We start from the raw sequence: 24024 nt of genomic DNA on the forward strand, positions 1-24024 counted from the left end.
CAAAAAAATGCTAAGGGAAAAATGGCAGCTGCCCCTCTAACAAATCATCCTCCAAGATACCAGCTGTTATTTCTTAGAATCAGAGATTACCAAACTCAGGGCCTAGGCACTCAGTCAGAGAACCTAAATTTAGGCCTGTTGCCTCTTTCATGACTTACAGAGTTGCCCCTCCAAAGCAGACCTGTGTGAGGACCAACAGCCAAGATCTAATGGCCATATTCTTCACCAAAGGAACAACGGGAGCTCCCAAAATGGTTGGGTATTCCCAGTACGGTTTGGGAATGGAACTCAGCCAGACTTCCAGGTACAGTTCTCCCACAGCCTGTACAGACCTAAAAGTTCCTCTCTTGCAGGTAAATGGAGCTTCATAAGACTATAGCTAAGAAAGAAGTTTCCCAATTAAGACTACAGAAAGTGTCAATATTGAGAGAAGGAACAGGGCTGAGAGCAGGGTGGGAGGGCATACCCAAAATAATCAAAAGCAAATTACTATAGTTCAAAATTCTGAGAATATGCAGGAGGGAAAAGAGGAAGAACAGGGATTCCATGCAGTTGAGTAAGTGAAGGATCCAGGATGATCACCCCAAAGACACACTTGGGATGTTACTTGTTTTCCTATGCTACCAGCATCGGGGTGAACAACTGTGTCGACCACTATCTGTAGTGATAAACACAGAGGCAGAATCAAATTGATAAGGGGCTTGAGTTCTAGAGTCAGCCTCTAAGATGAAAATCACACTACCCCTTTCTTAAGAAAATTAGTTAAGTACTTCATGAATACCGTATCTCTTGGCAAATTCAAAGAACACTGAAACTGATTTTAATCTCTTTGGTCGAACACGCAATGAAGTAACTGGCTTGCATTTGTTTTAGCTTGGTTTGTCTGGGGTTAAGTTTCTCCACCTTACACCCAATTCTGCCTAAGATAAATGGTTACGTATTGTTATTCCACACTCAAGTTCTCTTAACAAACTCTACCCAAAGGTCCCTTAGGGGAAATAGGTGTATGCTGCTCACCTTCACCTCAAAGTCTTTGAGTCTCATAAGCTACAATGGCCAGTAGATATCAGGTAGAGAAAAAGATAGGGGAAACTGAGATCAATGACTTATTCAATCCATTAATTAATAAAAGTGTCTACTGGATAACTTCTGAGACCTCTGAAAGCCATAAAACCTGGAAGGTGATGCCATGCCAATTAAGACTGTTACTGAAAAAATTTAAGGAGTCCATTGGCCTCATGGCCTCATAGCCTTTGTTTGTTTTCATTTGTGTGATCTTTATCTCCACAAGTCAGTGCTTGATAATAGCAAGTACTATTGTTGTTGCTAGTACCAACACAAAAGAATCCAAATGACCTTCCTATTTCTCTTTAGACGGTGGATGGATCTACAGCCAACAGACGTCTTGTGGAGTCTGGGTGATGCCTTTGGTGGATCTTTATCTCTGAGCAATGTCTTGGGAGCTTGGCTCCAAGGAGCCTGTCTGTTTGTGTGTCACATGCCAACCTTCTGCCCTGAAACTGTTCTAAATGTAAGACCAGTCCCTAGTGTGGGATGTGTGGGACAAAGACCAGAGACAGGCAGTAACAATGGCCCAGTGACTCATGCCTAGAATGGGGCAAATCAAGAATTAAATTTGGAGTGTGATCTTGACTTGAAAATGCTCTCCCTGCTTGTGAGAGCAATGGCCTCTCAATTCCTTAGGGGCTTTGGAATTAGGAGTTGGCTACTTCCATTGTATCACTGAGAAGGAAGCTTTTAAAAGACAATAGAGATATTGGAGAAGATAATATCAGTTATCATTTATTGATTACATGCTGGCACTTCATATGGATTATTTCATTTCATCTCCCCAAGAACCCTGTGAGGGAAGAACTAGGGAAACTGAGTCTCATGGAGGTTAAGTAACTGGCCTAAAGAATTGCCAAGGGGGAACTAGGAATTAAACTGTGGTCTACGGAACTCCACAGCACAATCTCTACACTGCTGTGCTAACCTCTCAACTGCTCCACAATCCACAATTTTGCTGGCAATATCTAGCCTTATTATTTAAAGCAACAAAGATCAGAACAAGGCTTCTTGGATCCAGAAGTAAATGCCTCACTGTGTATCCATTCAGTTATCAGTTATTAACATGATAGCTCCTAAGTTCACAGAGCTAACACTAAATTCTCTCCCAAGGGATGGAAGGTGGGGAATCAGTAATTTTTTGAGATAAAAGTCATCCCCAAGCTGAGTTTCAAAGTCTATGGCCCTCTTCCCTGGATCTTTTCCACCATAGTCTCACCGTCTCTCCCACCTCACATGCATATTTTTGTTTTCCTTCCTTTGGGGCCCAGGTCCTGTCCAGATTTCCCATCACCACTCTATCTGCAAATCCAGAGATGTACCACGAACTGCTTCAGCACAAGTGTTTCACCAGGTAAGAAAGGATCCCTCAAGAGAAGTCCATTTCCACTTACGGTACCATAAATAAAATTAGGAACTGTTGAAGTTGATCCAATCCTGCCCTTTGGTAACACACCAGTCTGGCTGCCACTGATGACAATAGTTCTATTAGCGTGTGGGATTTTTTATTCCCTTGCAACTTGAAGTCCCTATCTTGGCCCAGAACATAAAATTAAATTATAAGCAGAAAGTTGAGTCTGTTTAACTAAATTTTAATTATACCTCCCTTTAAAAAGATAAACATTAAAGACAAATATATTACCTCTAATTTAAAAAGTAAATATTAAACCCATTTCCCATTATGAAAAAAAAAGGGCAGTTCACTGCCAGCACTCATTTCTCAGAGCAAACGGGAAATGAGTTAAAGACAAAGACCACCTTCCCTCTTGGAAATGAATTCTTCTAGGCCTTTAAAATAAATTTATACCTATGTCTATCTACCTATCCATCTATCCCAAAAGAAACATATTATGATATTGGGGTGGGATTAGATTGCATCTGTTTATATCATAGTGAAACTTGCATTTTTTATTTCACACTGTTCCTTAAAGCTGTATTTATGATAATATGTGTAATACATTTTTAATCATTGACTATTTAAAAATTTTTAAGTGTGAAGTGAAGTGGAATTGCCAATCATCATTGATAAAGATTAATGAGAAATCACAGGTTCTCAAGCATTGTATCAAGCCTTAGAGTTTGCTAAATAATCATTTAACTCTAAATTTCATGTTAGCTACGTGGGCAAGGACATAAACTCTACAGAAGGAAACCACTGTGGTAGCAAACAATATCACCATATTAAATTATGTTGACATGAAGAAATGCCTAGTTCATTGGCATTTTGTGGACCAGTTAAAAAGTTATGATTAAATATAGTATATCTTTATTCAGCAACATTCCATCTCATATAAAATGTTCAGATTGTTTCTCAAATCCTTAAAAGAAAAACACTTAAAAATTTTTAAATAGTCACCTCTTACTTGTACCCTGAAATTAATAACATAAAGGCAATGATGTATTGGTGCCTTTGGAATTAATTCAGAATCCATTCTCCAATTTTGATCTTAGTCTTGGGACCTAACTGGGCAGGCAGTTATTATCTAATACAGACAAGCTACCACGTCACCATTAATGTGGTACACTCACGTATTGAAGATATACATGGTCACTACCTCTATCTGAGACCATAAAAAGTTTTACTATAAACTTCCCACTCTTGACCCTTCCACTGGACATCACCAAAATCAAATAAACATAAAATGAATTGTGAGTTTATTAAAAATGTTCACTACTATTCTGTGTATTCAGGGCACTGGGAAACTTATAACATCTACAGACTTTAAGTCTAGTTTATAAAATTGGTGGCTTTCTTTCCACCTCCAGACTTCAGAAAATTAGTTCCTTTTTACCTTACCATTGCTGACACGACCTTCATACACAGTTTAGGCTTTGGGAGAGGTAGTAAATCTCAGAAGGGTTGCTGCAGAAGGCTGACTTCCTGTCATCAGTTAGCACTGGCTGATTTGCTTTTTTTTTTTTTTTTTTTTTTTTTCTTGTTGAGACGGAGTTTCGCTCTTGTTATCCAGGCTGGAGTGCAATGGCACAATCTCGGCTCACCGCAACCTCTTCCTCCTGGGTTCAGGCAATTCTCCTGCCTCAGCCTCCTGAGTAGCTGGGATTATAGGCACGTGCCACCATGCCCAGCTAATTTTTTGTATTTTTAGTAGAGATGAGGTTTCACCATGTTGACCAGGATGGTCTCAATCTCTTGACCTTGGGATCCACCCGCCTCGGCCTCCCAAAGTGCTGGGATTACAGGCTTGAGCCACTGCGCCCGGCCGCTTTTAACATTAATGCCTCTTCTCCAGAAGAGTTAAACAAGAGTCTTTATGGCTGATTGATCTAACTGGGGTGTCTGAATAGATTATCCAATAGAATACTAAGAAGAACATAAACTACCACTTAATGAGCACCTTCTGTATTAGAATATCTGGATCATTTTTCCAAGGTTCTAACAACAGGCCTGTTATTGGTAGAAATATACCCTAAGGCTAAGAACAATTTTTGATGCCTCTCCAGCTACAGATTCAAGAGTCTGAAGCATTGTGTGGCTGCAGGAGGACCCATCAGTCCTGGGGTGATTGAGGACTGGAAACGCACCACTAAGTTGAACATCTATGAAGGCTATGGGCAGACGGAAACTGTAGGTTGATGTTGATTCACTATTTATCCAGAAACCAAACTTGTCCATTCACTGTTTAAGCATGCTGTCAAAGTACTAAGCACACACTAGAAATGCAGACCTGGATCTTAAGCACCAGAAGAGGAAATGGCTTAAACTAGAGAGATCCCACTTCCATTCTAAGACAAAGAATTATGGGTACAGATAACCTACAAACTTACAGATTTCACAGCACAAAGCTGAGCTAGTTTCCACCTGACAATTCCTGTCTTCTTTGTGGAGTATAAGGCAATGTCATGTGATAAGAATGAAAAAATAATTGGGTAGGAGTCTGAGTGGAGGATGTTTAAAATTATCATTGCTGAAAATGGAAGAAACAGCAGATTGTGAAAATAAAGGAGAAATGGGCAATGATAAGAGCACGTTTGAGGTTGGAGAGCATTAGTCTTCAAAGTCACTAATCTATTTAGTTGTGTCATTTTCTCCAATATCACTCTAAAATACAGATGAAAAGCATAGTAAAAGTGGACAATTAGATTGAAGCAGGATTAACAGTTTGACAAGAAGGTGCACCCATGTATACAAAATATACAGGGTCACTGCCTCTGAGACCATAAAAAGTTCTGCCCAATGAAAGGCCACAGGGCAAGGGATCTAGGGATATTGGCATTAAGATGAAAGACTAAGAAACTAAGCTGATCAGAGAAGGAAGGGAATTCAAGAAAAGGCAGATCAGTGGTGAGAAGACAAGGCACTGGAGATGTCAATGGAGCTGAAAGGACTGAAGGTAATTGTCTTAGTCTGCTCAGGCTTCTGTAACAAAATATCATAGACTGGGTGGCTTAAACAACCAGTTATTTTTCTCACAGTTCTAGAGGCTGGAAGTCCAAGATCAGAGTACCAGCAAGGCCAGGTTCTAGTGAAGGCCCTCTTCTGAGTTGCAGACTACCAACTATTCATGGTGTTCTCACCTGACAGGGAAAGAGAGAGACCAAGCTCTTTCCAAGATCTTTCCAAGATCTTTAGTGTCTTTCAGTTTGTTTGTTTGTTTTTAAAGAGAGGCAGGGTCTTGCTTTGTTGCCCCAAACTAGAGTGCAATGGTGTGATCTCAGCTCCCTGAACCCTCAAACTCCTAGGATCAAGAGATTCTCCAACCTCAGCCTCTCAAACAGTTGAGACTGCAGGTATGCACCACCATGCTTGGCTATTTATTTATGTTATTTTTTAGCAAAGACACAGTCTTGCTATGTTGCCCAGACTAGTTTCAAACACCTGGCCTCAGTGATCTTCCCACCTCAGCATCCCAGACTAGAATGACAGATACAATTCACCATGTGGGCATCTCTTCTTATAAGGGCACTAATCCCATCATGAGGGTGCCACCCTCATGACCTCATCTAAACCCAATGACCTCCTGAAGACCCCATCTCCAAATACCATCACAGTGAGCAGTAGGGCTTCAGCACATGCATTTTGGGGAGACGCAACTGAGTCCATAGAAGTAGTAGTCAAAAGTAAAGATGCATAGACTGATGATTTCAGAGACAGAAAATTTACAGGTGATGCCAATACAAGGACATGGCCACAGATGGATTAAGTGTCATGACACCCCCTGGAGATCGGGATCAAGAAAGGAAAAGACTTGGGGTAGAACTGACCATTCATATCTATATAGGAGGCACTAGGGATGACAGTGGAACATGGAGTCAAAGGAAAGATCATGAACCTCATGCTGAAGACTTTAATGGATAAGGAATGACTGAGAGGTTGGTAAATTATAACAATGGAGAGTAGTATAGGCTGGTAAAAGTAAATGGCATGAGTCTCAAAAAGACAAGGGGGCCAGCGCGGTGGTGCATGCCTGTAGTCCAAGCTACTCAGGAGGCTAAGGCTGGAGGATCGCTTGAGTTCCGGGCTGTAGTGCACTATGCCAATTGGGTGTTCACACTAAGTTCGGCATCAATATGGTGACCTCCTGGGAGTGGGGAACCACCAGGTTGCCTGAGGAGGGGTGAAGCGGCCCAGGTCAGAAACAGAGCAAGTCAAAACTCCCATGCTGATCAGTAGTGGGATTGTACCTGTGAATAGCCACTGCACTCCAGCCTAGGCAACATAGGGAGACTCTGTCTCTTAAAAAATAAATAAATAAAAAAATAAAATAAAATGAAATAAAAAAGACAAGGGATTGCACAAGCGTCAGAGAAGTAATGGTCAGCAGGTAGTATTAGGAGCTCAGAAGATGCCAAACCCAAGGAATATAAAAGGATCAACATCCCCCACTCGAAAAAAAAAGAAACCTCTTCCCATGGAAGATCCAGGTCTCTCGAAAGCCAACTGATAAAAAGAATGGCCAGTGAAAAGGATATAGATGTAGATGTAGAATAGTTCCTTAACCACTCAATTGATGGTCTATCCAGAGCGCACCGTGAAAAGTTTCTGGAGGGACAGGAAGAGTAGGGGAACAAACAGTCCTGTTCCCGCAACATGAGGATGAGAATGCAGGAAACGAAAAATAAGCAGAAAACCTTATATGACAGAAACACCACAGACAGGAAACTAGAGCTGGTACCTTAGGCTGGTGGCCAAATTTTTACATGGATTGGTCTCAGTGTTTTCCAGTTAGATAGGAACAATAGAAAATTGGGAAGTGCTGCCTGGATTAACTACATTCACTGCTAGATGGTCCATAAAATAGGCTACCTGAGAAGCAGAAACACAAAATATTTTTGAAAGAATTGAATAACCAATATTTTTTAAACATTCAAATAGCCAGCATGGGAAAAATAAGAATTTTGGGGGGAGGGGGATTTCTTACACTTATTTTATATATTACTACTGTTTTATGAATTATACGAAGAAGGGAATTCCATAATCTTGGTAACACCGAAGACTTCTTATAGGACTTAGTTTGTCTTTTTAATTCCAAAAGCATTTTGTGGTGACTAGGAAAACCTCAGCCCGCCTGCGGAAAGACAAAACAGTCAAATTGAGAGCCCAGGCTCTGGGGAGAGGTCTATAGTTTGAGGACCCTGGTGAAGCTATGTAGTTCCACTTGGCTCAGTAAAAACCCTGACTTAGAAAGTTAAAGAAAATTCAGAACACAAGATTCAAATCCAAGCTCACACTTGGTAGGCAGGTTACAATTCAAAACTATAAAACAGGAAACCTGAGAAATGGTCAAATTCTGTCTCTGATTCTGTCTATACCACACTCACAGAGCCATGTAATTACATCCAAAAAGTTGACATTTTCAGCAGCCAGGACTCACTACATTGTATTTCCTCACTGACCTCAGGTTGTGAAAGATGCTGTTTCGCAAAACAGCACATCTTAGGCAGTATTGCTTTTGGCTTCATCTTTCTTTTTATGAAATACAAATAAGACTCACACTCAGAACATCTGAAATAGGCGAGGTTGACACACTAAGTTGATATGACTCCAGCAACACCTAATAAACTTTGGATTTTTAGTTTGTCATACAGCCTGCACAGGAGAAAATGTGTATCTTTCATTTAATTGTAATATACTGGCAATAAGGAGCCTTGTGTTAGCCAGCATTATTTGGGATGCAAGGGACAGAAACTTATTTCAAACAAGCTTGAGCGAAAGTGGAAATTAAAAATCCATTTTGCTGGGAACAGCATCAAGGGGGCTCATGAAATCAAGACTGGAGGGGCCAAAACACCCGGAACTAAAACACATTAACTCTTAAAACATCAGCTCTCTCTCATTCTCTCCCTCTCAATTGCTCCATCTGCTTTTTTCTGTGAGTTGTTCTCTGATGAGTTTCTTCCACAAAGCAGACAAGATGAACACCAGCAACTCTGGAGTTACCTCTCCTTCAGACAAGTCAAAATAGCCCTACTCTTTCTCTACTTTGGAAAATTCTTGGAACAGACTCTGATTGTCCAGGCTTCTGTCATATCCTTTTCCCTTGGACTGTAATTTAAGGGTCCTAACCTGGGACATTTGTTCATCCCAATAAGTGGATCTACAGAACCATGATTAATAGTCCCACTAGATTACATGCAAAGAAGGAGGAGTTCTTAAAGGAACCATAAAACTAGTTACTGTAGTACACTGCAAGGAGATCACTATGCTCATCCTCAAAAACATTCAGAATCTGGGGCCTCCAATTTGTTAGCATGTAAACACAAGAAAATATTAAGTCTCTTTTACATGTAAGACTCAGCAATAGGTAGTGGAGAAATAACTATGTAGAAGACAGAAAAAATTCCCGTTCCAGGCTGGGCACAGTGGCTCATGCCTATAGTCCCAGCACATTAGGAGGCCAAGGAAAGAGGATCACTTGAGCCCAGGAGTTTCAAACCAGCCTGGGCAACATAGTAAGCTCAGTCTCTACTGATTTAAATAATAATAAAAAATAATTCCTGTCCTTGTCAAATGCACAAATAATTGTTGTATAGTGGGGAAAGCATGATGAAGCAGAAACATAGGTTACACTGGAAATGCATGGAAGGGACATCTAACTTGGCCTGGGGAATCAGAGCACCCTGGAGGAAGTGACATCTAAGCCAAGGTAGGAAAGAGAAGTCAGTAGAGGGAGTGTTGGGGGTACAGAAACCATCAAATGCAAAAGTTATGGCACTGGAGTTGTAAAATAAAGTGAATGGGGTTAGTTTCTCCCAGTTTTCCTGCATCTGTTTGTGCTGACTCCACTTTACCACATGCCAATTGGTACAAAGATATTTGTCATTGCTGTTTTCCATGGCAGAGAAAATCACAATTGTGAATTCACAGAGTATCTGTAACGTAGATTGGGACATTATGGAGAAGCCCATCATGTACACTCTGTCCCCTGCCCCTGCACTTATCATTCTGCCTTGCCATTCAGGAGTCTGAGCCCCTAAATTTTTTACAGTACTCAGCCCTTCAAGAAATGTCAAGTCCCTCACTCAGACAATTTCCTTCACAGGAAGCAGGCTCTCCAGGATGGTCCATCTTACTTGGTTTCTGTGAAATTTTAATAAACAAATTTTTCTCCATTCCATTATACCCATGGTTGACTCATACAAGATCCAGTTCTCATGCCCTCCAAGGTAGACTTCTGTGCCCTCTTTGGGGTGCCCTACATGCTGTGCTAAAGTATTTCTCAGCAGCCTAAAACAATTACTTATTTTTGAGACATAATTTAAAATCTCAAAAGACATACAAAAATAGACAAAATTGTATATTGAATTCCCATGTATCCACTGCCCATTTCAACAATTATTACCTTATGGCTAATCCTGTTTTATCATTATTCCTCTTCAATCCCCAAAACTGTATTTTATTCATAAATAGCTCTAGTACACATATTTTTAAAAAACAAGGATTCCAAGAACAAACGTATTTTCCAATTATACCTAAAAGTTAACAACTGCTTTGTTATATTCAAGCGAGTTAGAAGGAAAGCACCGCACTCTGAGTTCCAATTGAGAGTCCTTTATTGCCAGTGACCAAGAGTCAGCTCGCATTCAGAATCTCTCAGCCCCGAGGAAGGGGCTTGATTCCTTTTTATATCTTGCTTAGGAAAGAGGAGGAGGAACCTAACTGAAGCAGAATTTATAGAAGCAGAACAAGCGAGTTAGATAAGGAGGCTAGTGACCAGGAGGCAGGACGTTCCCATGAATTGTTGATTACTAAGGAGGGTATTCACAAGCGGTTCCCATGATTGCTGGTTACCAAGGAGGGTATTCGGTACTTGTCATACAATCAATCAAGGGGGGTATTCACGATAACAAGTGAGCTTGCCAGGCAGGATATGGTTACAATGGTTATATGTTTCTATAGTTCTAAGTACAGCATGACCCAGCACAGGAACATGACCCAGATATGCACTTAAAGGAGAAATGGCAGGAGGGGTAAGGCAGAGGTTAAGATGGAGTCTGTCTTACTCTCAGCAAGATGGAGTCTGGCTAATACAGAGTAGGTTAGCACAGCCTCTTATCAACAAATATCCACCATTCACATTTTCATCCATCATCTAAGTCATGTACGTTTTCTTGCTACCATTTGTTCCAATTAAGATCACACATTGTGGCTAGTTGATAAGCCTTCTGTGTATCTTTTAATCTATGAATTTCCTCATTACCTTCTTTTTCCCTTGCAATTTGTTATTTTAAAAAACTGAGTTGTTGGTTCTTTTGAATATTTCACAGCTTGGATTTTGCTAATTGCATCCTTATGGTGTGGTTTACATGTTCTTCTGTTCTCCTGCATTTCCTGTAAATTGACCTAGAGGTTTAGTCGCACTCTTGCTTATTTTTTTAATCAAGATTATTTGTTAGTCTGTGTAATGTTGTTCTGTTAGGAGGCATATAATGTCTGGTTATGATCAATGACTAGATCCATTAATTTACTGCTTTTTTAAAAATAAAAACTTGTCTGCATATCTTTAAACAGGGTCTACTCTGTGCCACTTCCAAAATAATAAAATTGAAGCCAGGATCTCTGGGGAAGCCACTGCCACCTTATATTGTCCAGGTAGGAGATCATAGTAATGATTATGACAGCTATTATTAAGTGAGCTTTTACAGTTGTTTATCTAAATTGCTAACATAGAGGTAGGCAACAAGGAAAGTTCAGCATTCTCTAAATGCACCCCATAAATTCTCCATAAACATGGAGAATGCAAAGAAAAATATATTTGCTATTAGAAAGATATATGCAAAATATAGACAACTGTTTTCAATGCACCATAGTAAGTGTTCTGTACTTGACTAAAAATACACTAAAGAGGGAAGTCTAAGCCACTAGTCAGCTGCTCAGGTATTGATTATTATAAATACTGTAGTGTGATTTCCAAATGGTGTAGCTGAGTTCACAGTATGGGCATAGGTAGCAATACTAACATGGTAGGACAAATGCTTGTGTCTAGGATTTTATTACATAAAAGCAGGCTCAAATTAGCAGCAGTTATAAAATTACCATTATTCATTTTATAGTCCTTTGCTTTCATGCCTATCTTGCCTTTTTTTAACATTGGTCAAAAGAAAATAGTAAGCTCTCAACCCGAATGAAACAAATAGTAGTATTTACTTTAACCATATCCTGAAATTGACTCCATTTTTTTTAAAGATAATGTTTATTGTAGAGTTCTATTTTTTTTTTGTTTGCCTATCTAGTTTTACTACATATTATTTAACAGGGTGTGGAAGTTAGCCTTATTTATTGAGCTTTATATGTTTGTTTTTTCCAATAATCATAAATAGGTACTACATTAAATATGTTTTCTGATTCTGTTAAAATGGTAAAATAGTTTTTCCCTATTAAGAAGTCAGAGTTAATTAAAAATATTTTCAAATGTTAAATTTTGATTGCATTTCTTTTTGTTTTCTTGGATTCAATTTTCTTAAATTTTATTTGTTTGGGTCTTTGCATTTAGAGACATGAATAAAATGAGCATGTAATTTTCCTCTCAAAAAATAAGTAAAAATTAAAATGTTCCTTGCATATTAAAGTATGAACAAAAATGAAAAAAATGAAATAAAAACTAAAATGTTCCTTAGGATTTTCTTAGAAAAAAAATCTTCCCACAAAATCAACAAACTTTATATTTCTTGAAGGGCCAGGTGTGGTGGCTCATTGCCTGTAATCCCAGCACTTTTGGAGGCTGAGGCTGTAATCCCAGCACTTTCAGAGGGGATCACTTGAGGTCAGGAGTTCAAGACCATCCTGGCCATTTGCGGCGAAACCCTGTCTCTACAAAAATTAGCTGGTCATGATGGCGGGCGCCTATAATCCCAGGTATTCAGGAGGCTGAGGCAGGAGAATCACTTGAACCCAGCAGGTGGAGGTTGCAGGGAGCCAAGATCATGCCACTGCACTCCAGCCTGGGCAACAACAGCAAAACTCCATCTTAAAAAAAAAAAAAAGAAAAAGAAAAGAAAGAAAAAAATATATATGTCAACAAAATGGACAACTTAGAAAAAATGGATAAAGTCCTAAAAACATACAACCTACAAAGACTGAATCATAAAACATTAAAAAGTCTGAACAGACCAATAACAATAAAGAGATTAAATTAGTCATCAAAAACCTCCCAACAAAGAAAAGTCCAGCATCAAATGCCTTCACAGAATGAGGGACAAAGATGACATGATAATCTCAAAAGATACAGCAAAAGCATTCCACAAGATTCAACACCCTTTGATGATAAAAATTCTCAAGAAATTAGGTAGAAAAGGAATTTACCTAGACACAATAAAGGCCATATATAAAAAGCACACAGCTAACATCATATACAATGGTCAAAAACTGAATTAAAAATTGAAAGCTTCTTCTCTCAGATCTGGAACAAGAAAATGATACACATTCTCTCCACTTCTATCCAACATAGTATTATACTTCCTAGCCAGAGTAAGTAGAAAAGGAAATAAGAAATATTCAAATCAGAAAAAAAGATTATCTCTGTTTGCAGATTACATGATCTTATAGATGTGCAGAAAACTATGTTTCTACATATGATACATAGAAAATTCTGAAGATTAACCAAAAAAATAGGATAAACAAATTTAACAAAATTTCAGGACACAAGATCAATGTACAAAATCAGTTGTGTTTCTATACACTACAATAAATTATCCAAAAAGTAAATTAAGAAAACAATATCAGCTGAGTGAGGTGGCTCATGCCTGTAATCCCAGTACTTTGGGAGGCCATGGCAGGTAGACTTGAGGCCAGGAGTTAAAGACCAGCCTGGCCAACATGGCAAAACCCCATCTCTACTAAAAATACAAAACTTAGCCAGGCATGGTGACACATGACTGTAATCTCAGCTATTCAGGAGGCTGAGGTAGGAGAATTGCTTGAATCCTGGAGGCACAGGTTGCAGTGAGCAGAGAGATCATGGCACTGCACTCCAGCCTGGGCAAGAGAGCAAGACTCCGTGTCAAAAAAAAGTTGGGGGGGGTGTCTAACTCATGGATCTGGAAAGTGAATTGGTGGTTTCCAGGAGCTGGTGGTAGGAGAAAACAGGAAGGTATTCATCAAGGGGTACAAAATTTCAGCTACACAGACAGTAACTGCTAGAGATCTACTGTATAGCATAATGCCAACAGTTAACAACACTGTATTACATACTCAAAATCTGGCTAAGGAAATGTCTTAAGTGTTCTTATTACCAAAATAATAATAAGATAGAGGGTGGAAGGAAACTTTTGAAGGTGATGAATAGGTTTATGGCATAGATTGTAGTGACAGTTTCAAAACAGGTGTTTACTTATCTTCAGTGTCATCAAGTTGTACACATGAAATAGGGACAGCTTTTTGCATGTCAACTGTACTTCACTAAAGGGTTTATTTTTTAATTCAGGTGAGAATGGAAAAGAGGACCCACAAAAAGGGGGAAGATGAAAGACATTTTTTAATTTGTCAAAATGAAGTATCATAACTTCATTGCTTACACTCCCCATCCAAAACACACACACACACACACACACACACACACACACCCCACAAAGAAAAAGCCAGGCCCAGATCACTTCATGGTGAATTCTATCCAACATTTAAGGAAGCATTAACATTAATCCTTCACAAACTCTCCCCAAAAATATACACGATTTTGGAGGCTGTACCTCAAAATGGGGTCATAGTATGAGCCAGGATTATCCTGATACCAAAATCAAAGATAGCCCATCAAAAGAAAACACAAATTTCCTTGACATGTAGAAGTAAAAGAAGAAAGAAAGAAAGAAAGAAGAAAGAAAAAAAAGAAAGAAAAGAAAACCACAAATTAATATTTCTTATGACATAGCTGCCAAAAAAACTCAACAAAATACCAGTCAACCTAAGAAAAAATGTATAAATGGATTATATACCATAACCAAGTAGTATTATTCCAAAAATAAAAAGTTGGTTCAAACTATAAAAACCAATAAATACATTGTATTAGTAAAACAAAGGACACGAATCACATTATCATCTCGACAGACACAGAAAAATCATTGACAAATCACCAACACCTATTAATGGTAACAAACCTCAACAAACTAGCAATGAAACGGAACTTTCTCAACCCGATAAAAGACATAGAGAAACCGCATAGCTCACATCAAACTCAACAGTAAAAGACTGAAAGTGCTCCCACTAAGATCAGGACTTACAAGAATATCCACTCTTGCCACTTCTATATAACACAGGTTCTATCCAGGGCAATTAGGCAAGAAAAAGAAATAGCATCCAAATTGGAAAGGAAGAAGTATAACTATCTCTGTTTAACAGACGACATGATTCTGAGGAACAAACTATACTACAAAGGCTACAGTAACCAAAACAGCATGGTACTGGTACCAAAACCTATACAGACCAATGCAACAGAACAGAGGCCTCAGAAATAATGTCACACATCTATAACCATCTGATATTCGACAAACCTGACAAAAACAAGCAACAGGGAAAGGATTTCCTATTTAATAAATGATACTGGGAAAATTGGTTACCCATATGCAGAAAACTAAAATTGGATGCCTTCGCCGGGCGCAGTGGCTCAAGCCTGTAATCCCAGCACTTTGGGAGGCCGAGGCGGGTGGATCACGAGGTCAAGAGATCAAGACCATCCTGGTCAACATGGTGAAACCCCGTCTCTACTAAAAATACCAAAAATTAGCTGGGCATGGTGGCACGTGCCTGTAATCCCAGCTCCTCAGGAGGCTGAGGCAGGAGAATTGCCTGAACCCAGGAGGCGGAGGTTGCGGTGAGCCGAGATCACACCATTGCACTCCAGCCTGGGTAATAAGAGCAAAACTCCGTCTCAAAAAAAAAAAAAAAAAAAAAAAAAAATTGGATGCCTTCTTTAAACCTCATACAAAAATTAACTCAAGATGGATTAAAGATTTAAATGTAAGACCTAAAACCATAAAAACCCTAGAAGAAAACCTAGGCAATACCATTCAGGACATAGGCATGGCAAAGACTTCATGACTAAAACACCAAAAGCAATGGCAACAAAAGCTGAAATTTACAAATAGGATCTAATTAAACTAAAGAGCTCTGCACAGCAAAAGAAACCATCATCAGAGTGAAGAGGCAACCTACAGAATGGGAGAAAATTTTTACAATCTATTCATCTGACAAAGGGCTAATACCCAGAATCTACAAAGAACTTAAATTTACAAGAAAAAAAAAACTCCATCAAAAAATGGGCAAAGGATATGAACAGACACTTCTCAAAAGAAGACATTTATGCGGCCAACAAACGCATGAAAAAAAGGCTCATCATCACTGGTCATTAGAGAAATGCAAATCAAAACCAAAATGAGATACCATCTCACACCAGTTAGAATGGCAATCATTAAAAAGTCAGGAAATGGCAGATGCTGGAGAGGATGTGGAGAAATAGGAACACTTGTACACTGTTGGTGGGAGTGTAAATTAGTTCAACCATTGTGAAGGACAGTGTGGCAATTCCTCAAGGATCTAGAACCAGAAATACCATTTGACCTAGCAATCCTCTACTGGGTATATACCCAAAGGATTATAAATCATTCTAACATAAAGAGGTGCACATGTATGTTTACTGCAGCACTGTTCACAATAGCAAAGACTTGGAACCAACACAAATGCCCATCAATGATAGACTGGATAAAGAAAATGTGGCACATATACACCATGCAGGGAATACTATGCAGCCATAAAAAAGGATGAGTTCATGTCCCTTGCAGGGACATGGATGAAGCTGGAAACCATCATTTTCAGCAAACTAACACAAGAACAGAAAACCAAACACTGCATGTTCTTACTCATAAGTGGGAGTTGAACAATGAGAACACACAGACACAGGGAGGGGAACATCACACACTAGGGCCTGTCAGGGGTTGGGGTCTATGAGAGGGATAGCATTAGGAGAAATACCTAATGTAGATGACAGGTTGATGGGTGCAGCAAACTGTCATGGCACGTGTATACCTAGTAACAAACCTGCATTTTCTGTACATGTATCCCAGAACTTAAAGTATAATAAAAAAAAAAAATTCTGAGGAATACGAACACACTATTAGAGCTAATAATTGAGTTCAACAAAGTTGCAGGAAATAAAAGTCATATACAAAAAATTATATTACTTGTATTTCTATATAGTATCAATAATCAAAAAATAAAATAGAACAATTTCATTGAAAATAAAGTTTTTTAAATCTCATTTAAAAATATATTCACTAGCTAATTCACCTAATTTACTAGACTTAGTACTAAATACCACTTTTTTTCCTGAAGTCTAAAGTTTGGCATCAAAGTATGAAGATGTACTATCTCTGAAAACCTTCTGATCCTTAAGGCTGGTAGTTTCTATAGAAAAGTTACAAAATGTTCAGCAAGGATAATAAATTCAAATGAATATGAACATTGCTTTCCAAGGTGACAAGTGGGAAGGTTGTAGCCCTCGAAAGTGAGCTAGCATATCAGCGTACCTTTTAACTCCTGTCACATTACTTCATGGTCATGCCTTCCATTTTAGGTAAATAAAGAAGCCACTCAGCTAAAATAACTCATTATTTTCAAACTGTATTTTATTTATTCCTAACCTGCCCCCTAATTCTTAATAGGAAAAAATAACACCACCTCCTAGACTGTTATAAAACTGCCAAATCTGTTTTTAAATTTTCATGCTCTTTATATTTGTTTTCTTATATATAAGATGGCTAACTAAGTGTCCTTGTTTGAAAGGCCACTTTCCGAGATGCTGGTTTTCTTAAAACTTTGCACTAACCAGGCAATGGAGCCCTTCCTGTATCATCTTATTTCATCCTCACAATAAAGCTGTATAGTAAATGCACTTTGAAATCTCTGATATTCTACATGAGGAAACTGATGTTCAGAGAAGCATCCAAGATTCTCAAAGTCAGAAGGTATCAGAGTGGACATCCAAATCCAAATATTTCCAGCTCTGGCACCCTCACACTGACCACTGAACCACACTGCCTCTTAGGATGCACAGTATCTAGGCACACCAACCAAGCACTTTCCTGGCATCTTAAATGAGGGTAGTAAGGCTTAAGTTTAGATCTTGTGGTGTTTTAAGAAAAGCACAAATGGTTTATAAGAAATATTCCTTTAGTGATTATCTAATTTCAGATTGTGGATGAAAACTCAAATGTCTTGCCTCTTGGGGAAGAAGGGAATATTGCAGTCCGCATAAAACAAAACCAACCTGCTTCTCTGTACTGTCCACACATGGTAAGAAAATTTTCTTTTTTCCTAAATACTTTCATTGTTGCTACTAATCATAGTGCCATTACTGTTGAGTACTTTAAGGTTTGCCAAATACTTTTGTCCCAACTTTTAATTTTGCAAATTTTTGAATTTCCAAAAATGTTAAAATAGTAGCACAATGAACACCTGCCTTTACATCTCCCACCGACATTCACTTCTTATAATATTTTGCTTTACTTTACATTTGTACATTTTTGATGAGACATTTGGGAATAAGCACAGACATTACAACACTTTGTCCTTAAATATTTCAGCAGCATTCTCCTAAGAATAAGGACTTCTTCAACATCAATACCATCACATCTATGAAAAAAATAATTCTTTAATACTATCTAATACCCAGTCATTAGATTTCTCAATTGTATTCAAATGTGTTTTATAGGTTTTGTAAATCCAGAATTCAATCAAGGTTCATGCATTTATTTGGTTCTCCTATATCTTTAGTTATTTTTATCTATAACTGTCCCACCACCATGTTTTTCATGGCATGGACATTTTGAAAAGTAGAGGACTATTGTGTTAGAAAATGCCTCACTTTCTAGCCTTACCAATTGTTTCCTCATAATAAGATCCAAGATCAACGTCTTTCTCAAGAATATTATGTAGATGATGTATATTTCTTATTTGCTTATACTGAGGAAACACTGTGTTGTCTCATTTTGTGTGCTGATAATTTTGATCTTCTGATTAAGGAGGTGAGTGCCATTTCTCTCCATTGTAAAGGGACATTTTCTTTTTGTAATTAGTAATTATCTGTTGTATAACAATTTGAGACTCTGTAAATATCTTATTATCCAATTAACTTTCACCCAATCATTTTAGCATCCATAGATTATTCTTTGCTTTTCAGAAACAATTATTAAAATAGAGAGTGGCTGGGCACAATTGTTCATACCTGTAATTGTAGCACTTTAGGAAGCGAAGATGGGAAGATCACTTGAGCCCAGGGGTTCAAGACTAGCCTGAACAACGCGGCAAAACTCCAACTCTACAAAAAAAAAAAAAAATACAAAAATTAGCCAGGCATGGTGGCATGCACCTGTAGTCCCAGCTACTGAGGAGGCTGAGGTGGGAAGATAAACTGAGTGCAGGGCATAAGGCTGTAATGAGCTGTGATCACACTACTGTGCTCCAGACTGGGCAACACAGCAATACCCTGTCTCAAAAATAAATAAATAAGATGGGCAGTGCAGAATGGTGATTTTCAAACTGCTATTTCTATTTTTTTTTTTTTTTGAGATAGAGTTTCTCTCGTCACCCAGGCTGAAGTGCAGTGGTTTCATCTCAGCTTACTTGCAACCTCCACCTCTGGTGTTCAAGCAGTTCTCCTGCCTCAGCCTCCCGAGTAGCTGGGATTACAAGCACCTGCCACCACACCTAGCTAATTTATTTTTGGTAGAGATGGAGTTTCACCATGTTGGTCAGGCTGGACTCAAACTTCAGTCCTCAGGTGATCCACCCAACTCGGCCTCCCAAAACGCTGGAATTACAGCCATGAGCTATACAGTGTCTGGCCCAAACTGCTATTTCTGATACATTAATTAGGTGGCATTATTCCATAAAAATGAGCAGTCCATTTTTTCTATTAAGGGGAGGGTTCTTTTAATTACTTTTTAAAAACTTTATTGTTTAATCTTTCCTGATAATAAAACTCATTTGTGTTCAATATAGACAACTTTCAAAAATATAGAAAAGACAAAGAAGAAAAGCATATGAGCTTATAATACCACCATTATTACCCACTATTAACATCTAGTGTGTATATATCCTTCATTCTTTTTCTACTTATATGTATTATTTAATAAAAGTGGGATTGTCCTCTATCAGTTTTTTTTACTCATGATTTTCAGATATCAGTAAATCTTACATGACAACTTTTTTTTTTTGAGACATGGTCTCACTCAATCACCCAGGCTGGAGTGCAGCGGCACAATCTCGACTTGTTACCTCAGCCTCCTGAGTAGCAGGGATTACAAGCTCTCACCACCATGCCCAGCTAATTTTTGTATTTTCAGTAGAGACAGGGTTTCACCATGATGGAACTCCTGACTTCAAGTGATCCACCCACCTTAGCTTCCCAAAGTGCTGAGATTACAAGTGTGAGCCGCCATACCCAGACTTTATATAAAAACATTTTTAATAATTTTATACAGTCCTATCAAGGAGAACTATCATGATCTATTTAACATATCAACTATTGTTTAAAATTTTGGTTACTTCCAATGTTTTATATCATAAAATACTTAATATTTTAATATTAAGAATTTCTGTGACACAATAATGCTTAATATTTCCAAACTTTGATAAGACAACTTAAATACGCTGAGACTTTAAAATCTTGTTCTCATCCATAAGACAGAGATTTCAAAGAAAAGACCCAGATATGTCATATACCCACTGAGATTATTGTTCTATTTGAAAATGAGCTGCTTACACAGCAGTTCACTAAAGTTTATTAGAACTCTAATAAGCAGGCTGTCCATCAGATCTAAGACACTGGATAAATTGGTGACATGATCTCTATGGCAATGAGTCCAATGCTGTTAGAATCTGGCTGGGCATGGTGGCTCACGCCTATAATCCCAGCACTTTGGGAGCCCGAGGCAGGAAGATCACCTGAGGGCTGGAGTTCAACAACAGCCTAGCCAACATGGTGAAACCCCATCTCTATTAAAATATTTAAAAAACTAGCCAGGTGTGGTGGTTGGTGCCTGAAAACCCAGCTAATCTGGAGGCTGGGGCACAAGAATCCCTTGAATTGGGCAGCAGAGGTTGGCAGTGAGTCAAGATCATGCCAACTGCGCTCCAACCTGGGCGACAGAGCGAAAAATTCCATCTCAATAAAAAGTAAAAAATCTATGAACACTCCACAAAATGTTCCAGCAAAATGGGCCTGCCTCATGCAAAGGGACATTTTCCCCACTCACTCTCATTGTGTTTCTGGTGTAAGAACCTTAATGTAAAACCACCTTTTTCTGATGGAATTTTGGTCATGGGCAGTATGAAAATTAAAGGCACAATTCAAAGACAGGGAGCAGTGAATGCATCTCATGGATGACGAGCCTGAGAAAATAGCAGCCAACAACCCTTACACATACTGTACCTGGCCCTGTACTAAAATGCTGTGTCCATGTTGCCTCATTGAGCCTCAGACAAACCTCTGAGTGAAATGTCATCATTACTCCTGTTTCCAGTGAGACATAAAAATTAAAAAAAAAAAAAAAAAAGTTGAGGTTAAGAGAAATGACCAAGGAAATTTCTCCATGTGTGTTGAGTTTTCTGTGTGGGATCCCCCGGAGAGTGGGGATCCTGACTTATTTTTCTCAGTCTCCCCTGAGGGTAGCCAGAGTGCTCAATTCATATTACTAAATGATTGTAAAAGGGAAGTAAATGTCGGTTTCTGGATTTGTCATTCTATCAGGTGAGCTGGGAGGAATATGCTTCAGCAAGAGGCCACATGCTTTACCTCACAGGTGACAGAGGGATCATGGATGAAGACGGCTACTTCTGGCTGTCTGGTAGAGCTGATGATGCTGCCAATGCATTGGGTCAGAGACTGTGAATGTTGTGGTTATTGCTATTGAGCCTGGGGCTGTGGGAATTTGGAGAAGACTCTGGACCACTTCCAATACATAGGAATTCTATTTCTAATGCTTAGAAAATGCAAACAACCAAAAATAAAACTCATCCACAATCTCATATTTTGGAGTATTTTTTCTAGTCTTCTTTCTTCTTACAAGTAATTTTTTGGTAGAAGTGAGTTCAGGGAGAAATGCTCAAGCATAACTTGTCTTTTTCACTCAACAATGTAATAGAAATATTTTTTGTGCAATTAAATATATAAATTCATTTCTTGAATAAGTTTTTCATGACCAGTAAGTACACAGCTCAGTGGACAGCTACACACATACACACCCCTGTAACCATCTAGATCGAGGTATAGGATATTTTTAGCCTCCATGGCTGTCTCATGTCCTCATACCTCTGTGAAAGCTGTACTTCTTTCATGAACTTCGGAGTGAGTGTCCTGACTCAGCCTCCGAAGTAGCTAGGATTACAGGCACCCACCACCATGCCCAGGTAATTTCTCTATTTTTTGTTTCACCATTTTGGTCAAGCTGGTCTTGAACTCCTGACCTCAAGTAATCCACCCACCTTGGTCTCCCAAAGTCCTGGGATTACAGGCATGAGCCACTATGCCCAGCCTTCAGACTGCATTTCTTTGCCTAAAGACAGTTTCAGTGACTGACAGAAGTAGACTAAATTCTAAGGAGCAATAAATTCCAAGGGCAGATGGTGGCAAGTAAATACCATGGGCCATCCTGATTCAGACCTTGCTGACCACAAAAATGATAGGAATGTTGAGAAATGGAAATCAAGATGTAGGCTTTATGACCTCATTGCTATTACATGCCACGGCTTATGGGACCTGAGTCAGCAACCTTGCTTTCTCACCACTTCTCCATTCTAATCCTTGACCCAACTAAATTTTGCTCAGGAAGTCACTCTGCCTTGAGCACTCCTTTTGCAGTAGCAGTGAATGAAGTACTTGCCTGTGCTTCTAACTGCTCTCCATTTTTACCTTGAGCCCCTCATCCAGAAGTAGTCATTATTCTCTAAACGGCAGTGAATTTTGCCTGTTCCTTAACTTCATATAAATGGAATCACAGTTTGTACTCCTCTTTTGTGTCTGTCTGCTTTCTCACAAAATAATGTCTGGACAAATCATTTAGGTTGTCGTATGGATCAACAGTCCATTCTTTTTCATTGCTATATAGAATTCCATTGTGTGAATACACTCAGAATTTACTCATTCTTCTGTTAATGGTGACTGAGGTTGTTTCCAATTTGAGAATGCCTCCTTTGCCTAGCCCTGCTGCACCTGGGGTGCTGGCAAATTAGGCATTTTCTCTCACCCTTGGGATTAAGTACGGGGCTGGTTGAGTGGCGTTGATTCCCAATCCCCCCTCACAGCTCTCAGAGCAGGCATTACAGCAGTGTTTGCAACACTCTAGACAGTCAAAATGGGCCATCCCCCACTTCTCTGGGTTTTTTTTTTTTTTTTTTTTTTTTTTTTTTTTTTTTTTTTTAGACAGAGTTTCTGTCGCCCAGGCGTGCAGCGGCAGGATCTCAGCTCACTGCAACCTCTGCTGCACAGATTCAAGCGATTCTCCTGCCTCAGCCTCCCAAGTAGCTGGGATTACAGGCACGTGTCACCACGCCCAGCTAATTGTTTGTATTTTTAGTAGAGACGGGGTTTCACGGTGTTAGCTAGGATGGTCTCGATCTCCTGACCTCATGATCCGCCCGCCTCGGCTTCCCAAAGTGCTGGGATTACAGGCCTGAGCCTCCGCGCCCGGCCCCCTTCTCCGGATTTTAAAGACTGTGTAGGAGGAGAAAATGGGCGCCGGACGCCCCTGGTTAATCATTTAAGTTCTCGAAACCAAACTAGCCGCTCATTTGAGGCCGCTGACCCACAAAGTTCTTTCCGCTTTGTACAGCAAGAGCAGAATCCCCGAAAGCAGCCGCTTGCCCTCCCCGGCTGGGCACTCAGCAGTGCTGGGGTGCGGCTGCCCCATTTCCCGCTAGAAACAACTGCAGGTGGCGCCGCCCACTGAAGAGTGCAGACCTAGGGCCCTGAGCCAAGCTGGGGCAAACGGGAGACGCGGGAGGAGAGCGAGGGGGGAGAAAGGGCGCTCCAAGGACTCCTGGAGGGAGGGACTAGAGCAGAGGCGGTGAGTGGCAGGAGGAGGCAAATGTCCCCGAGACCGAGCACTTTACCGAGTTGAAGTTTCCTCTGCTGTCGCCTCCTGCTTGCGAGCACAGCTGAGCCCGGTGTGCGGCTTCTCTGGAAAGTCGGCCGCCACCACCCTCGGCGTGGGACGCCGGCCCGCAGGGAGCCTCCGGACTCGCGTCCGCGCCCGAATCTGGCTGCGCGCGGCGACTCCGTGCCCGTCCCAGGCGCGCGCGTGCTCGCGAAGGCTGCGCTTCCTCCAAAAGGAACGCCGGAGGCGCTCAGGTTGCCTCCCCGCCCCCTGCGCCGTTTCCTACAGGCAGGTGCAGAGCATTTTTAAAACAGCTGCGAGGACAACGACTCACACCTGTAATCCCAGCAGTTTGGGAGGCCGAGGCGGGTGGATCACGAGGTCAGGAGAGCAAGATCATCCTGGCCAACATGGTGA

At 39.8% G+C, this 24024-nt stretch overlaps 1 protein-coding gene and 1 long non-coding RNA gene across 4 annotated transcripts in view; one reads left to right on the forward strand and one right to left on the reverse strand.

Annotated features, from left to right (window-relative positions):
* ACSM6 (acyl-CoA synthetase medium chain family member 6) overlaps positions 1-21541 on the forward strand; it is a 35798-nt gene extending 14257 nt beyond the window's left edge. For both annotated transcript variants that reach the window (XM_003922363.4, XM_074382620.1), the window contains 7 exons: positions 161-304; positions 1375-1531; positions 2340-2422; positions 4531-4654; positions 11039-11119; positions 17705-17806; positions 21264-21541. In XM_003922363.4, coding sequence (XP_003922412.1) covers positions 161-304; positions 1375-1531; positions 2340-2422; positions 4531-4654; positions 11039-11119; positions 17705-17806; positions 21264-21404 — 832 coding nt within the window. In that variant the 3' untranslated portion in view covers positions 21405-21541. The remainder of the gene's footprint in view (positions 1-160; positions 305-1374; positions 1532-2339; positions 2423-4530; positions 4655-11038; positions 11120-17704; positions 17807-21263) is intronic.
* LOC141580630 (uncharacterized) overlaps positions 1-23851 on the reverse strand; it is a 79145-nt gene extending 55294 nt beyond the window's left edge. For both annotated transcript variants that reach the window (XR_012512903.1, XR_012512902.1), the window contains exons 1-2: positions 23624-23851; positions 18738-18830 (exon numbers count right to left, since the gene is read on the reverse strand). This is a non-coding gene — a long non-coding RNA (uncharacterized LOC141580630). The remainder of the gene's footprint in view (positions 1-18737; positions 18831-23623) is intronic.
* Positions 23852-24024: the final 173 nt, after the last annotated feature.

Source organism: Saimiri boliviensis, chromosome 12 (assembly GCF_048565385.1).
Source record: "Saimiri boliviensis isolate mSaiBol1 chromosome 12, mSaiBol1.pri, whole genome shotgun sequence".
Lineage (NCBI taxonomy): Eukaryota > Metazoa > Chordata > Mammalia > Primates > Cebidae > Saimiri > Saimiri boliviensis.